At 48.2% G+C, this 15919-nt stretch overlaps 1 protein-coding gene across 8 annotated transcripts in view; it reads left to right on the top strand.

Annotated features, from left to right (window-relative positions):
• Window positions 1–15919, top strand: part of LOC118374288 (pleckstrin homology domain-containing family A member 5-like) — a 270645-nt gene that overhangs the window by 252567 nt on the left and 2159 nt on the right. For 7 of the 8 annotated variants that reach the window (XM_052466558.1, XM_052466560.1, XM_052466556.1 and 4 more), the window contains 5 exons: window positions 1429–1547; window positions 5819–6085; window positions 6341–6502; window positions 7666–7799; window positions 13134–13270. In XM_052466558.1, coding sequence (XP_052322518.1) covers window positions 1429–1547; window positions 5819–6085; window positions 6341–6502; window positions 7666–7799; window positions 13134–13270 — 819 coding nt within the window. The remainder of the gene's footprint in view (window positions 1–1428; window positions 1548–5818; window positions 6086–6340; window positions 6503–7665; window positions 7800–13133; window positions 13271–15919) is intronic. The other variant, XM_052466557.1, reaches the window with a different exon arrangement.

Raw genomic sequence — 15919 nt, 5'->3', positions numbered from 1 at the left:
CCCATCGTGCACGAGCGTCTCCTGTGGCGGGCCGGGCGCAGTGCACGCTGACACAGTCGCCAGGTTTCCGGTGTTTCCTCTGGAAACCTGCTTCCTGGTTAAGTGGGCATCGTGTCAAGTGCGGCTTGGTTGTGTTTCGGATGACACACGGCTCTCGACCTTTGCCTCTCCTGAGTCCGTAGGGTAGTTGCAGCGATGAGAGACTGCAACTACCAACTGGGGAGAAAAAGAGTTAAAAAAAAAAAAATTCATTATGAATCATTGTTTGCGGCTCTCAGTTGGAAAAGCAGTCTAGAGCCACACTGTTGTAGAGCTAATGACAATATAATTGTTTTCATACCCATTTTCTGTCTAAAATATATGTAAACCAGAGCATAAATGTCTGAACTAGAGTGTTGTTGTTGCATGTACAACTTGTCTAAGTCCCCTCATGTACTGATTTCAGTGTTTGGCTGTGGATGGACTGTGTTGTTTGAGTGGAATGTTGCCATATTGGCAGTTAATTTGAACAAATCATTCCTTTAACCTTTAACCTTTTCACACGTGAGTTCTAAATATCTCGTAACGGTCCGTCCCCCCCAGGCGTGAGTTGTTTTGTACACGTGATGTCTGAATGCACTCACCACACCAACATGTGATTCAGCTGAATGTATTTGGACTCAAGTATTTGAGGGTACATGGTACTTGGATTTAGCATTGGAACACGCCAACAACCTTTTGACCATGAACTTTTAGTAACATCTTATCATAAAAACTCTCCTGCTCAAAATACTTCCATTGCAATGAATCAAATGGCCATCTGGACTATTTGCATTGACCCCCATTTGTTATGCTGCTGCTATTCACTGTTTATTATCTATGCATTGTCACTTTACCCCTACCTACATGTACATATTACCTCGACTAACCTGTACCCCCACACATATTTATTTTTATTTATTTTTTTAACTTTAGTTTAGTCTATTTTCTGAAAACTGCATTGTAAGGTCTACCTCTTGTTGTGCATAGGACAAATAACATTTGATTTGATTTGAAATGTATTTGTGTGCTCCTATATGATTGGTTTCTGTCGTTTGGGAGGTAATGCCAGTTTACTTGACTGGTTTTGTTTCTTCATATGGTTGGTTGGTTTGTTGTCCTCTCATTTTGAATACTATTGTCCATTTCTTTTGCAGATCATGGACATCTTCTCTTTTTGATTTAAACCTTACTTTTGTTATGCTCCTAAATGCATTTGTGCTCTCTTACATTTTTTTAATTCAGGAGCACGTGCTCCTTGTAAAGACAAAAATGTAATCGGAGAGCCTTGACAGTCAGTCACATAAATGTATTCAGCTGTGTGTCAGAAATGTAACGACTGTGCGACTTGGTTACGGAATGTTAATGATTAATTACTGACGCTCTGCTTGCTCGCTGTTCTCCCTCCAGGAATGTCCTACCCCGTTGGCATCGTTCCCCCCAGAACCAAATCTCCCAACATGCCAAATTCCTCCAGCATCAACTCCTACGTCACCCTGAGGAGGGGAGGGAGGCCAGACCCGCGCATGGTGAGGCTATGACATTTGCAGAAATCAATATAGTTTATGAAGTGGATATTAGATCAGTATTTTTTTATTTAAAAAAATGCTTTAGTTGTTGTTGTTGTTTATTTAACCTTTATTTAACCTTTATTTAACTAGGCAAGTCAGTTAAGAACAAATTATTATTTACTGGGGAACAGTGGGTTAACTGCCTTGTTCAGGTGCAGAACGGGGATTCAATCTAGCAACCTTTCGGGTTACTGGCCCAACGCTCTAACCATTAGGCTACCTGCCGCCCCAGTTTATCCAAAGGCTAAGTGGAGTTGGTTAACAGGTGATTGTAGAGAACCGCAATGGAAACTGCTACACTCTGAGAGAGGTAATGACTTCATAATACAGAATAGCAGGCTGGTTAACAGCCAATACAGTATGTGGCGGCAATACACACATTTTAAATATATATATATGTAAATTTAACCTTTTTTTATTTAACTAGGCAAGTCGGTTAAGAACAAATTCTAATTTACAATGACGGCCAAACCCGGGAGAAGAAGAAGGCGCAAGAGAAAATAATCACTATTTGATGCTGTGTGTCTGCTGTCGCCTGTCTGTTAGCCGTGTCTATGTGTTTGACCTAAACGACCTCTCCTCCTGCGTCAGGGAGTGTCTATGTGTTTGACCTAAACGGCCTCACCTCCTGCGTCAGGGAGTGTCTATGTGTTTGACCTAAACGACCTCTCCTCCTGCGTCAGGGAGTGTCTATGTGTTTGACCTAAACGACCCCTCCTCCTGTGTCAGGGAGTGTCTATGTTTGACCTAAACAACCTCTCCTCCTGCGTCAGGGAGTGTCTATGTGTTTGACCTAAACGTCTTCTCCTCCTGCGTCAGGGAGTGTCTATGTGTTTGACCTAAACGTCTTCTCCTCCTGCGTCATGGAGTGTCTATGTGTTTGACCTAAACGTCTTCTCCTCCTGCGTCAGGGAGTGTCTATGTGTTTGACCTAAACGGCCTCACCTCCTGCGTCAGGGAGTGTCTAAGTGTTTGACCTAAACGGCCTCACCTCCTGCGTCAGGGAGTGTCTAAGTGTTTGACCTAAACAACCTCTCCTCCTGCGTCAGGGAGTGTCTATGTGTTTGACCTAAACGTCTTCTCCTCCTGCGTCAGGGAGTGTCTATGTGTTTGACCTAAACGTCTTCTCCTCCTGCGTCAGGGAGAGTCTATGTGTTTGACCTAAACGACCTCTCCTCCTGCGTCAGGGACAGGACATGTATTACGGTCGCTGCCCTCTCAGCACCATGAGCCTGTCACCTTTGATGTGACACTGTTGTTGTCATCTTTTGGTGACAGTGGTGTTGGCTACCATGAACTGTGTAAACAGTCTCTTATTTCATGCTTTCTGTTTAGGTTGACCACATTTTATAAAAAGCTAAATGTGTGACAACAGTCGTTGTGGTCCAGTGCCGCAAGGAAAGACCTAGTTAAGCTGCAGCTGGTCCAGAACAGAACGGAACGTCTTGCTCATCATAGTAATCAGAGGGCTGATATAAATACTATGCTGCCAGTCCCTCTTGGCTGAGAGTTGAGGAGAGACGGACTGCATCACTTCTTCTTTTTATAAGAAACAATGTGTTGAAAAATCCAAATAGTTGACATAGTCAACTTACACACCAGCTCTGACACACACACTTATCCTACCAGACATGCCACCAGGGGTCTTTTCATTGTCCCCAAATCCAGAAAAAATTCAAGAAAACGTACAGTATTATATAGAGCCATTATTGCATGGAACTTCCTTCCATCTCATATTGCAGCTAATGAGGATCCTAATAAAATACCAAATACCAAGCCAAGTAGTTTACTATCTATGGTTGTGACATGTCTCCTAGTAGTATACTATCTATGGTGGTGAAATGTCTCCTAGTAGTATACTATCTATGGTGGTGAAATGTCTCCTAGTAGTATACTATCTATGGTGGTGAAATGTCTCCTAGTAGTATACTATCTATGGTGGTGAAATGTCTCCTAGTAGTATACTATCTATGGTGGTGAAATGTCTCCTAGTAGTATACTATCTATGGTGGTGAAATGTCTCCTAGTAGTATACTATCTATGGTGGTGAAATGTCTCCTAGTAGTATACTATCTATGGTGGTGAAATGTCTCCTAGTAGTATACTATCTATGGTGGTGAAATGTCTCCTAGTAGTATACTGACACGCCTTGCTGTCCTAGTAGTACTATCTATCCCTAGCCACTAAACGCGTCTTGGTTCGGTCATGTTTAAAAACCTTTTGTTTTCCCCTGCTGGCTCTTTGATGAAGTTGTTTTGACATCGGAGTTGGAGGATATTACTGCACGATCCACTGTTTAAAATCCATCCCGTCTTTTCTACAACCAACCGTCCTTTCCTTTTTGCCTGTTGTTTTACAACCCGGCTTTGAATTCTGCATGACAAACCAAGGGTTTATATGTTCGGTTGTTCTTGAACTGAGCCTCCGTTTGGTGGATGCCCTGTTTCCCCCTGCCCCGGCTCCCCGCCCCCGGCTCCCGCCCCCGGCTCCCCGCCCGGCTCCCCGCCCGGCTCCCCGCCCCGGCTCCCCGCCCCGGCTCCCCCCCGGCTCCCCTGCCCCTATGGCTCCCCGCCCCGGCTCCCCGCCCGGCTCCCCGCCCGGCTCCCCTGCCCCGGCTCCCCGCCCCGGCTCCCCTGCCCGGCTCCCCGCCCCGGCTCCCCTAGCCCCGGCTCCCCGCCCGGCGGAGTTGGAGGATACCCGCCCCGGCTCCCTGCCCCGGCTCCCCGCCCGGCTCCCCTGCCCGGCTCCCCCGCCCGGCTCCCCGCCCCGGCTCCCCTGCCCCGGCTCCCCGCCCCGGCTCCCCGCCCCCCTCTCCCGCCGAGTCCATAGTAGGTCTACTTGCTCGTGGACGTGGAGATGCTGAACTGGCAGGATCCTACGTCATATCACATCTTAACAACGATTTTGAGAAAATCATGATGAAAGTGTCCATTTTTAGGTTCTATTGTCATGGTTTGCCACTGACACACACACACACACACACACACACACACACACACACACACACACACACACACACACACACACACACACACACACACACACACACACACACACACACACACACACACACACACACACACACTGGGTCTAGGGTGGGACTGTGACTCATGCTCTCCTACAGGGCTGGAATTAAATTTAGAAAACCTTGATTTATACACATTTTTAAGTACCAAAGCCCTCCAGTGACTCACCATGTTATTAGGCTGGTTATGGATGACAGGGTGTAGCTGACTTCTGTCTGTGCCCACTTTTCCTGTTTGCCAGCTGTGTGTGTGTGTGTGTGTGCATGTGGGTGTGTGCATGTGGGTGTGGCGTGTGTGTGTTTGTGCGCATGCATACCTCATAAACTTGAGCTGCTCCCCGACAGCGCACACACACTCAGTCACCAGTCCCTGTAGGTTGTGGTCTATTTCAGCATGCCTGCAGTGATAGTGCAGCTGGGTGTGTGTCTCAGTCTGTCTCAGTGAGCAGAGTGTGATCCAGTGAGGGTGTGTGACAGTGGGTGTGGGCCCATGTCAGGGCCAGGATGTGTTTGTGCCAGGACATACGCACAGCAACGTTGTCCGGCTGTTCCTCCATGGCCCCAACCCTCAGTCACGGAACAGACCTGAGAGGTGGAGTGAACTTTCTGAGTTGACATCATCAGTCATTTCTGCAGGAGATTACAGGCATTCGCATCATCCCTGTGTGTGTGTGTGTGTGTGCGTGTGTTTGTGCGTGTGTGTGTTTGTGCGTGTGAGTGGTTCTGACAGTGTGTGTGTGTGTGTGTGTGTGTGTGGGCCAGTGTTTGTGCGTGTCCAGGACACACGTGTGTGTGTGTGTGTCCGGCTGTGTTCCTCCATGGCCCCAACCCCTGCTGTGTGTGGAACAGACCTGAGAGTGTGTGTGTGTGTGTGTGTGTGTGTGTGTTGACATCATGTGTCATTTCTGTGTGTGTGATTACAGGTGTTCGTGTCATCCCTGTGTGTTTGTGTGTGTTTGTGCGTGTGTGTGTGTGTGTTTGTGCACCATGTGCACGCCGTGTGCAATGCTGTGTCCTACTGTGAGCAAGTCTCTATTCCCTCCATAGTGCTGTAGAGCAGCTGTGTGGTGGGGCTGTGGAGAAGGACAGTGGCAGAGCCAGGATGAGTGTACTGTGACTCTCTCTAACCATGTCCCTTCCTCCCTCTCTCTCTCTCTCTCTCTCTCTCTCTCTCTCTCTCTCTCTCTCTCTCTTCCTCCTATAGGAGCGACCCCATAGTGCTGTAGAGCAGCTGTCTGGTGGGGCTGTGGAGAAGGACAGTGGCAGATCTAGGATGAGTGTAGAGGAGCAACTGGAGAGGATCAGGAGACACCAACAGGGGGCGCTAAGAGAGAAGAAGAAGGGGCTTCACATCCTGGCAGGAAGTAGCTGCAACAGCCCGCAGGACTACACCTCACACAGCCACAGTACCACATCAACACCGTCACGTAGCCCTTCGTTCACCAAGGAGAACCCCTTCCGCAGCATGCAGGTAGATACACACAGAGCCATCGATATATAGGTGTCTGGGTACACACACCACAGGTGCAGTGCTGCGGGATTGGAAACAATATCATTTTAAATACAGTTCAAGTTGGAAGTACAGTAAATTCCAAATCTATTTGAAGCTCCTGATTGAAACCATTTTAATCGACCCCAACCCTGCGGTGCCAGATCTCAGAACAGATACTTGTTGGCTCACACACCAGGGCTTCGTTCATGGAGATAAAGTGTTGTTGTGTTCCAGCAGAACCGTCGTCAGCGTGGCGAGGGGATGAGCAGTGACATCCTGGAGTTGGAGGCGTCACTCAGAGAACAGGAAGTGGTCAGAGAGCAGGAGACGCCGGCCGAGGAGATAGCACGCCTTAAAGAGGCCACACACACTGACCACTACAACATGGACAGAGAGGTATGTATGGATGAGCCTCCCTTCTGAGCCTGGTTCCTCTCTAGGTTTCTACCCTCTGAGCCTGGTTCCTCTCTAGGTTTCTACCCTCTGAGCCTGGTTCCTCTCTAGGTTTCTACCCTCTGAGCCTGGTTCCTCTCTAGGTTTCTAACCTCTGAGCCTGGTTCCTCTCTAGGTTTCTAACCTCTGAGCCTGGTTCCTCTCTAGGTTTCTACCCTCTGAGCCTGGTTCCTCTCTAGGTTTCTACCCTCTGAGCCTGGTTCCTCTCTAGGTTTCTTCCCTCTGAGCCTGGTTCCTCTCTAGGTTTCTACCCTCTGAGCCTGGTTCCTCTCTAGGTTTCTACCCTCTGAGCCTGGTTCCTCTCTAGGTTTCTACCCTCTGAGCCTGGTTCCTCTCTAGGTTTCTTCCCTCTGAGCCTGGTTCCTTTCTAGGTTTCTTCCCTCTGAGCCTGGTTCCTCTCTAGGTTTCTACCCTCTGAGCCTGGTTCCTCTCTAGGTTTCTACCCTCTGAGCCTGGTTCCTTTCTAGGTTTCTTCCCTCTGAAACTGGTTCCTCTCTAGGTTTCTACCCTCTGAGCCTCTAGGTTTCTACCCTCTAAGCCTGGTTCCTCTCTAGGTTTCTTCCTCTGAGCCCCTCTACCCTCTGAGCCTGGTTCCTCTCTAGGTTTCTACCCTCTGAGCCTGGTTCCTCTCTAGGTTTCTTCCTCTGAGCCTCTGAGTTTCCTGGTTCCTCTCTAGGTTTCTACCCTCTGAGCCTGGTTCCTCTCTAGGTTTCTACCCTCTGAGCCTCTAGGTTTCTTCCCTCTGAAACTGGTTCCTCTCTAGGTTTATACCCTCTGAGCCTGGTTCCTCTCTAGGTTTCTACCCTCTGAGCCTGGTTCCTCTCTAGGTTTCTTCCCTCTGAGCCTGGTTCCTCTGTAGGCATTTTCTCTCTGAGGAGTTTTCCTGGCCAGTGTGCTTCTGCCTGTTCTTAGGGGTCTAGGTTAAGTTACTGTTAGCACTCTGACAACTGCTGATATAATATGGATTTTTATCTCAATCTCTCTCTTTCTAGCTGTCAGTCCCTGAGAGTCAGATCCAGAGGAGGCTCTGAGTCCTCAGCCCTAATCCCTCTCTTTCCACTCCTCTCTCCCTCCCTCTTCTCCTCTCCCTCTCCTTCTCTCTCTAGCTGTCAGTCCCTGAGAAGGTGTTGATTCCAGAGCGTTATGTGGAGTCAGACCCAGAGGAGTCTCTCAGTCCAGAGCAGGAGGCTGACAAACAAAAGAAAGTGGACCGCATCAAAGCCCTCATCGCCAAAAACAGGTAGCTAACACACACGCGCACACACACCCACCAAGAACTACTGTATACATTAAAGTAAGTAAACACACCACTCAGCAGTACAGACCTGTTCCATTCAGTGGTCTAACTGTAGTCTCAGGAAATGGGATCATCCAATCACAACCTCTATCAAACTGCGAGTACGGTAATACTTTACCTTCATTTAATTTTAGAAAACCAAAAAAATAGAGGCACGGAAGTCTATGTGTCTTTCTGTTCTTTTCAAAAATCTGTCTGAAATGTCATTCATTCCAGTTCGTCAGGGTTGGTGTTAAACAGCTGGACAGGGTTGGTGTTGACCAGCTGGACAGGGTTGGTGTTGACCAGCTAGACAGGGTTGGTGTTGACCAGCTGGACAGGGTTGGTGTTGACCAGCTAGACAGGGTTGGTGTTGACCAGCTGGACAGGGTTGGTGTTGACCAGCTGGACAGGGTTGGTGTTGACCAGCTGGACAGGGTTGGTGTTGACCAGCTGGACAGGGTTGGTGTTGACCAGCTAGACAGGGTTGGTGTTGACCAGCTGGACAGGGTTGGTGTTGACCAGCTGGACAGGGTTGGTGTTGACCAGCTGGACAGGGTTGGTGTTGACCAGCTGGACAGGGTTGGTATTGACCAGCTAGACAGGGTTGGTATTGACCAGCTGGTCAGGGTTGGTATTGACCAGCTGGTCAGGGTTGGTATTGACCAGCTGGACAGGGTTGGTATTGACCAGCTGGACAGGGTTGGTATTGACCAGCTGGACAGGGTTGGTGTTGACCAGCTGGACAGGGTTGGTGTTGACCAGCTGGACAGGGTTGGTGTTGACCAGCTGGACAGGGTTGGTGTTGACCAGCTGGACAGGGTTGGTATTGACCAGCTGGACAGGGTTGGTGTTGACCAGCTGGACAGGGTTGGTGTTGACCAGCTGGACAGGGTTGGTGTGGACAGGGTTGACCAGCTGGACAGGGTTGGTGTTGACCAGCTGGACAGGGTTGGTGTTGACCAGCTAGACAGGGTTGGTGTTGACCAGCTGGACAGGGTTGGTATTGACCAGCTGGACAGGGTTGGTGTTGACCAGCTGGACAGGGTTGGTGTTGACCAGCTGGACAGGGTTGGTATTTACCAGCACAAGACCTGATACTCCCTTTTTAGTCAGACAGTCAGTAAGCTGTTCCTTTGTGGTCGACCACAGAATCCGCTGGATTCTCTGTGCTTGAATAAGTTCCTCCATGCGGCTAATCTCAAGACGAAGTCTTTTCTCTGTGACAGACTTGGTTGACTTCACAGCATCAACTAAAGAGTAGTTGTCAGTGACACACACTACAGGTAGAAAGTGCCGTTTTGTCTCACCAATGGTAAGCTCTGAGAACAGAGTTGCAGGAAAGACAGCATTGTCAATTCCATCCGCAAGAGCAAGTGTTTCTCCAGCAAGTCCGCTTCGGACAGCCCTTCTGATCCCTTTTTGACCGCCAACAGAAAGGTGAGAATCTTCCTCCTTCACCCATTAACACGATGAGACGTCCACCTTGTGTGTCTCCATCTGTAAGGTTCCCTAGCGAAGCATCACTGAAGACAACTAGTTTCAAAAGAGTCATCTTTTCCAACATGCTGAAACTTTATAAAGTCACTTGTTGTGATTTCAGTTTACGAACAACTTTGTTCGCCTCATGAATGGTTTGTACAGTGGCGTGTTTTGTGTTAGATGCCAAGTTGCAACCATCAAACATTACATCAGGTCTACTCTGTCTAAATCAAATCAAATTTCACCTCTAGATATGCTTTAGACACTTCCAGTTACGGATTCTTTAAGGGTACACACCCACCTTGTTGAGACACATTTTTGAGTCAATGTCTTCGACTTCCTCAAATACTCAATTTCTCCTCCAATTACCGAGCTCATCTAGCTTAGCAGAGTCAAATGACACGTCCTTTGTTTCAAGTACATCATCATTTTGAATGTCATTCTGTTTTTCTCGATTTTCCATTGGTTCAATTCTGAGATTATCTGCAAGTGAAAGGTCAGCTGACCCTGTTGTACCAGAAAGTGTAGCTGGTTCAGAGTACTGCAAGTTGGACCAGTTCTGGTGTTTTCCTTTGGCTTTTCCTGCTCGTCCAATGACGGTTGCTGTGTGTGGAATACCACTTTCTCTGTCCATGTATTTAGCAGTTTGTCCAGTTTTCAGATTGGAACAACCACGTTCTCTTAACACATGTGGCTGTTGAATGTTTTCCTCATTTGAACGCTCAACAGTATTACCAGTGGCATGGTTGAAGGTTTCTACTCCATTTCCTGTGTCAGTTTCAGTGTCCATATCATTGGATGAGACATCTGGTTAGGTTTGTGTCTGTTACGGTGTCCTTTTTGTAATTTTCATTAGGAGACTGATTCTCAGCAACAGCCCCTCTTTCTTGTTGATCATTTACTTTCCGGAATCTTGAGTGATGCACCCTGACAATGACGTTGTTTCGTTGTGGGTTCCAGAGCCCTACTCCCTGAACACTCTGCTTCAGTGAACGCTGGGCTGAAAGGTGCTGTCCCAATGCTGTTTCCTCAGAGCCCTGAAAGGTGCTGACCCCATGCCCTCCCTTCTAGTGCTGAAAGGTGCTGTCCCACCCCATGCCCTCACACTGGTCCCTTCTAGTGCTGAAAGGTGCTGTCCCACCCCCATGCCCTCACACTGGTCCCTTCTAGTGCTGAAAGGTGCTGTCCCACCCCCATGCCCTCACACTGGTCCCTTCTAGTGCTGAAAGGTGCTGTCCCACCCCCATGCCCTCACACTGGTCCCTTCTAGTGCTGAAAGGTGCTGTCCCACCCCCCCTCATGCCCTTCCACTGGTCCCTTCTAGTGCTGAAAGGTGCTGTCCCACCCCCATGCACTCACACTGGTCCCTTCTAGTGCTGAAAGGTGCTGTCCCACCCCCATGCCCTCACACTGGTCCCTTCTGGTGCTGGTGGCTTGTCAACCAGAACAGAGGAAGATTAGGGTTCTGCCCCAACACTAGTTTCTATGGGCTGTAACTATGAACATTGTGCATTGAGTTTTTTTGCCAGCAAAGCCCAATCTAGGGCTGTTTTCCAGTCACATCCATTGTCTTGCTTCACTTTCAGTGTTTGATTATGTCTCTCCACAAGTCCATTGCTCCACGGACTGTATTTTCTAAATATTTTTTATTTATTTTGCCTTTATTTAACTAGGCAAGTCAGTTAAGAACAAATTCTTATTTTCAATGACGGCCTAGGAACAGTGGGTTAACTGTCTGTTCAGGGGCGGAACGACAGATTTGTACCTTGTCAGCTCGGGCATTTGAACTTGCAACTTTCCGGTTACTAGTCCAACGCTCTAACCACTAGGCTACCCTGCCGCCCCTCCACTCTAACCACTAGGCTACCCTGCCGCCCCTCCACTCTAACCACTAGGCTACCCTGCCGCCCCTCCACTCTAACCACTAGGCTACCTGCCGCCCCTCCACTCTAACCACTAGGCTACCTGCCGCCCCTCCACTCTAACCACTAGGCTACCCTGCCGCCCCTCCACTCTAACCACTAGGCTACCCTGCCGCCCCTCCACTCTAACCACTAGGCTACCCTGCCGCCCTCCACTCTAACCACTAGGCTACCCTGCCGCCCTCCACTCTAACCACTAGGCTACCTGCCGCCCTCCACTCTAACCACTAGGCTACCCTGCCGCCCTCCACTCTAACCACTAGGCTACCCTGCCGCCCTCCACTCTAACCACTAGGCTACCCTGCCGCCCCTCCACTCTAACCACTAGGCTACCCTGCCGCCCCTCCACTCTAACCACTAGGCTACCTGCCGCCCCTCCACTCTAACCACTAGGCTACCTGCCGCCCCTCCACTCTAACCACTAGGCTACCCTGCCGCCCCTCCACTCTAACCACTAGGCTACCCTGCCGCCCCTTGCAGCAGTTGTCTTTACTTCCATGTTGAATTTCTCTGCCATTTCTCTTATTTCATTATTATTGAATTCTCCTCCATTGTCACTGTACAATTTCTGGGTCGGGCCGTGCACACTAATCCAGGAATGAATGAAGTGCTTTACGATGTCACTGGGTTTCTTCGTATTCACAATGCTTCCAGCGCTGAAGCGTGTGAAGTGGTGGACTATGTAAAGGTACCACACACTTGGTCCCAGCTCATGTAGATCTACAGCCACTGTTTCATTGTATTTGGAAGCCAGTGGCAAACCAACAGCTGGTCTGGGCTTAGGTTTGCTGTATTTCTGACATGTCTCACAACTGTGCTCTGTGTCCGTCAGAATCTCATTTTTACAAGGCCAGTCAAGTTCTTCCACAGCGATCTCGACAAACCATTTTTGTATGAGCCTCGCTTTGTGCACGGGTGCATTGTCATGCTGATACAGGAAAGGGCCTTGCCCAAACGGTTGCAACAAAGTTGGATGCACAGAATCATCTGAAATGCCATTGTATGCTGTAGAGTTAAGATGTCCCTTCACTGGAACGAAGGGGCCTAACCTGAACCATGAAACACAGCCCCAGACTATTACTCCTGCTCCACCTAAATTTACAGTTGGCACTATGCATTTGGGTAGGTAGTGTTCTCCTGGCATCCGCCAAACCCAGATGGTGAAGCGTGATTCATCACTCCAGAGAATGTGTTTCCACTGATCCAGAGTCCAATGGCTGTGTGCTTTACGTGAGACATTCTGCGTTCTAAATGTCAGATATTGGATTTATAAAACATACTTTTTTTGTCTCCTGTCCTGGGGTAATTGTGTTTTGTGCAAATGCAATATATTTCTGTGTCCTGTCTCTCCAATATGCAGAATGTGCTCTCCCCTGATGTGCTGAGCCCTGAGGAGGAGGCTGAGGAGGGCACAGTGTGTCTTAACTCTAACATCTCTCTCTCTCTCTCTCTCTCTCTCTCTCTGTGTCTCTTTGTGTCTCTCTCTCTCTGTGTGTCTCTGTCTCTCTCTCTCTCCGTCTCTCTCTCTCTCTCTCTCTCTGTCTCTCTCTCTGTCTCTCTCTCTCTCTCTCTCTCTCTGTCTCTCTCTCTCTCTCTGTCTCTCTCTCTCTCTCTCTGTCTCTCTCTGTCTCTCTCTCTCTCTGTGTGTCTCTCTCTCTCTCTCTCTCTCTCTGTCTCTCTGTCTCTCTGTCTCTCTCTCTCTCTCTCTCTCTCTCTCTCTCTCTCTCTCTCTCTCTCTCTCTCTCTCTCTCTCTCTCTCTCTCTGTCTCTCTCTCTCTCTGTGTCTCTCTCTCTCTCTCTCTCTCTCTCTCTCTCTCTCTCTCTCTCTCTCTCTCTCTCTCTCTCTCTCTCTCTCTCTCTCTCTCTCTCTCTCTCTCTCTCTCTCTCTCTCCAGTATGCAGAATGTTCTCTCTCCTCCAGGTCCAGAGAAGGAGGCTGAGGAGGAAACCACAGCCCAGGATCAGGAGAAAATGATCAACATATCCTATGAACTGGCTGCTGAGGCCTCCAAACGCAGCAAGCTGGTGGCAGGTACAGTACAACACAGTATAACAGTACAGTACATATACTAGAACATCTCCTCTGACCACTAGCCAGCCTCCGCCCAGCACCCTGCCCTGAACTTCAATCATTGTCGCTAGCCAGCTACCACCCGGCAACTCTACCATGCTCCTTAGAGGCTGCTGCCCTATGTACATAGACATGGAATCACTGGTCACTTTAATAATGTTTTACCCACTTCATATGTATATACTGTATTCTGGTCAACATATACAGTGGGGCTGTTTTGGGGCTGTTGCTGAGCAACACGGACTTTCAACTCCCTCCAAAGATTTTCTATGGGGTTGAGATCTGGAGACTGGCTAGGCAACTCCAGGACCTTGAAATGCTTCTTACGAAGCCATACCTTCGTTGCCCGTGCGGTGTGTTTGGGATCATTGTCATGCTGAAAGACCCAGCCACGTTTCATCTTCAATACCCTTGCTGATGGATCGAACGATACATGGCCCCATTCATTCTTTCCTTTACACGGATCAGTCGTCCTGGTCCCTTTGCAGAAAAGCACCCCCAAAGCATGATGTTTCCACCCCCATGCTTCACAGTAGATATGGTTTTCTTTGAATGCAACTCAGCATTCTTTGTCCTCCAAACACGACGAGTTGAGTTTTTACCAAAAAGTTCTATTTTGGTTTCATCTGACCATATGACATTCTCCCAATCTTCTTCTGGATCATCCAAATGCTCTCTAGCAAACTTCAGACAGGCCTGGACATGTACTGGCTTAAGCAGGGGGACACGTCTGGCACTGCAGGATTTGAGTCCCTGGCGGCGTAGTGTGTTACTGATGGTAGGGTTAGTTACTTTGGTCCCAGCTCTCTGCAGGTCATTCACTAGGTCCCCCCGTGTGGTTCTGGGATTTTTGCTCACCGTTCTTGTGATCATTTTGACCCCACAGAGTGTAATCTTGTGGAGCCCCAGATTGAGGGAGATTATCAGTTGTTAGCGCGCACTGCGCCCAGCCCGCCACAGGAGTCGCTGGTGTGCGATGAGACAAGGACATCCCTACCGGCCAAGCCCTCCCTAACCCAGACGACGCTAGGACAATTGTGCGTCGCCCCACGGTCCTTCCGGTCGCGGCCGGTTACGACAGAGACTGGGCGCGAACCCAGAGTCTCTGATGTCACAGCTGGCGCTGCAGTACAGTGCCCTTAACCACTGCGCCACCCGGGAGGCCCTCACTCTGATTCTTGGTCAAATAGCCCTTACACAGCCTGGAGGTGTGTTGGGTCATTGTCCTGTTGAAAAACAAATGATAGTCCCACTAAGCGCAAACCAAATGGGATGGTGTATCGCTGCAGAATGCTGTGGTAGCCATGCTGGTTAAGTGTGCCTTCAATTCTAAACAAATCACAGACAGTGTCACCAGCAAAGCACACCCACACCATCACACCTCCTCCTCCATGCTTCACGGTGGGAACCACACACGGGAGATCCTCCATTCACCTACTCTGCGTCTCACAAAGACACGGCTGTTAGAACCCAAAATCTCAAATTTGGACTCATCAAACCAAAGGACAGATTTCCTCTGGTCTTATGTCCATTGCTCATGTTTCTTGCCCCAAGCAAGTCTCTTCGTCTTATTGGTGTCCTTTAGTAGAGGTTTCTTTACAGCAATTTGATTCATGCAGTCTCCTCTGAACAGTTGATGTTGAGATGTGTCTGTTACTTCAACTCTGTGAAGCATTTATTTGGGCTGAAATCTGAGGTGCAGTTAACTCTAATGAATTTATCCTCTGCAGCAGAGGTAACTCTGGGTCTTCCTTGGGTCTTCCTTTCCTTTCCTGTGGCGGTCCTCATGAGAGCCAGTTTCATCATAGCGCTTGATGGTTTTTGCAACTGCACTTGAAGAAACTTTCAAAGTTCTTGAAATGTTCCGCATTGACTGACCTTCATGTCTGAAAGTCATTTCTCTTTGCTTATTTGAGCTGTTTTTTCCATAATATGGACTTGATCTTTTACCAAATAGTGCTATCTTCTGTAAACCACCCCTACCTTGTCACAACACAACTGATTGGCTCAAACGCATTAAGAAGGAAAGAAAATCCACAAATTAACTTTTAACAAGGCACACCTGTTAATTGAAATTAATTCCAGGTGACTACCTCATGAAGCTGGTTGAGAGAATGCCAAGAATGTACAATACTGTCATCAAGGCAATTGGTGGTTAATCTCAAATCTCAAATATATTTTGATTTGTTTAACACTTTTTTGGTTACTACATGATTCCATATGTGTTATTTCGTAGTTTTGATGTCTTCTACAATGTAGAATAATATGTGTATGTGACCAATAAGATTTGATTTTGAGCTGGTTGCCGAGGCCTTCAGACACAACATAGGACAGGATCGCAGAATAAGAACACAGCTTAGCAATTTGCCAGTTTTGTTCATAATATGCAATCAATTCATGCTGCTTATGTGACTTCATTTTTTCTTCAACTAATGTTCTATAACCACAGGATATAACATAGATTTGTTCGCATGCATAACATGCCATAACATAACATGCATAACATGACATAACATGACATAACATGACATAACATGCATAACATGACATAACATGACATGACATAACATGCATAACATGACATAACATGCATAACATGCATAACATGAC

The sequence above is a fragment of the Oncorhynchus keta genome, chromosome 17, assembly GCF_023373465.1.
Source record: "Oncorhynchus keta strain PuntledgeMale-10-30-2019 chromosome 17, Oket_V2, whole genome shotgun sequence".
NCBI lineage: Eukaryota > Metazoa > Chordata > Actinopteri > Salmoniformes > Salmonidae > Oncorhynchus > Oncorhynchus keta.
This window is presented reverse-complemented; position numbering and strand designations above follow the sequence as displayed.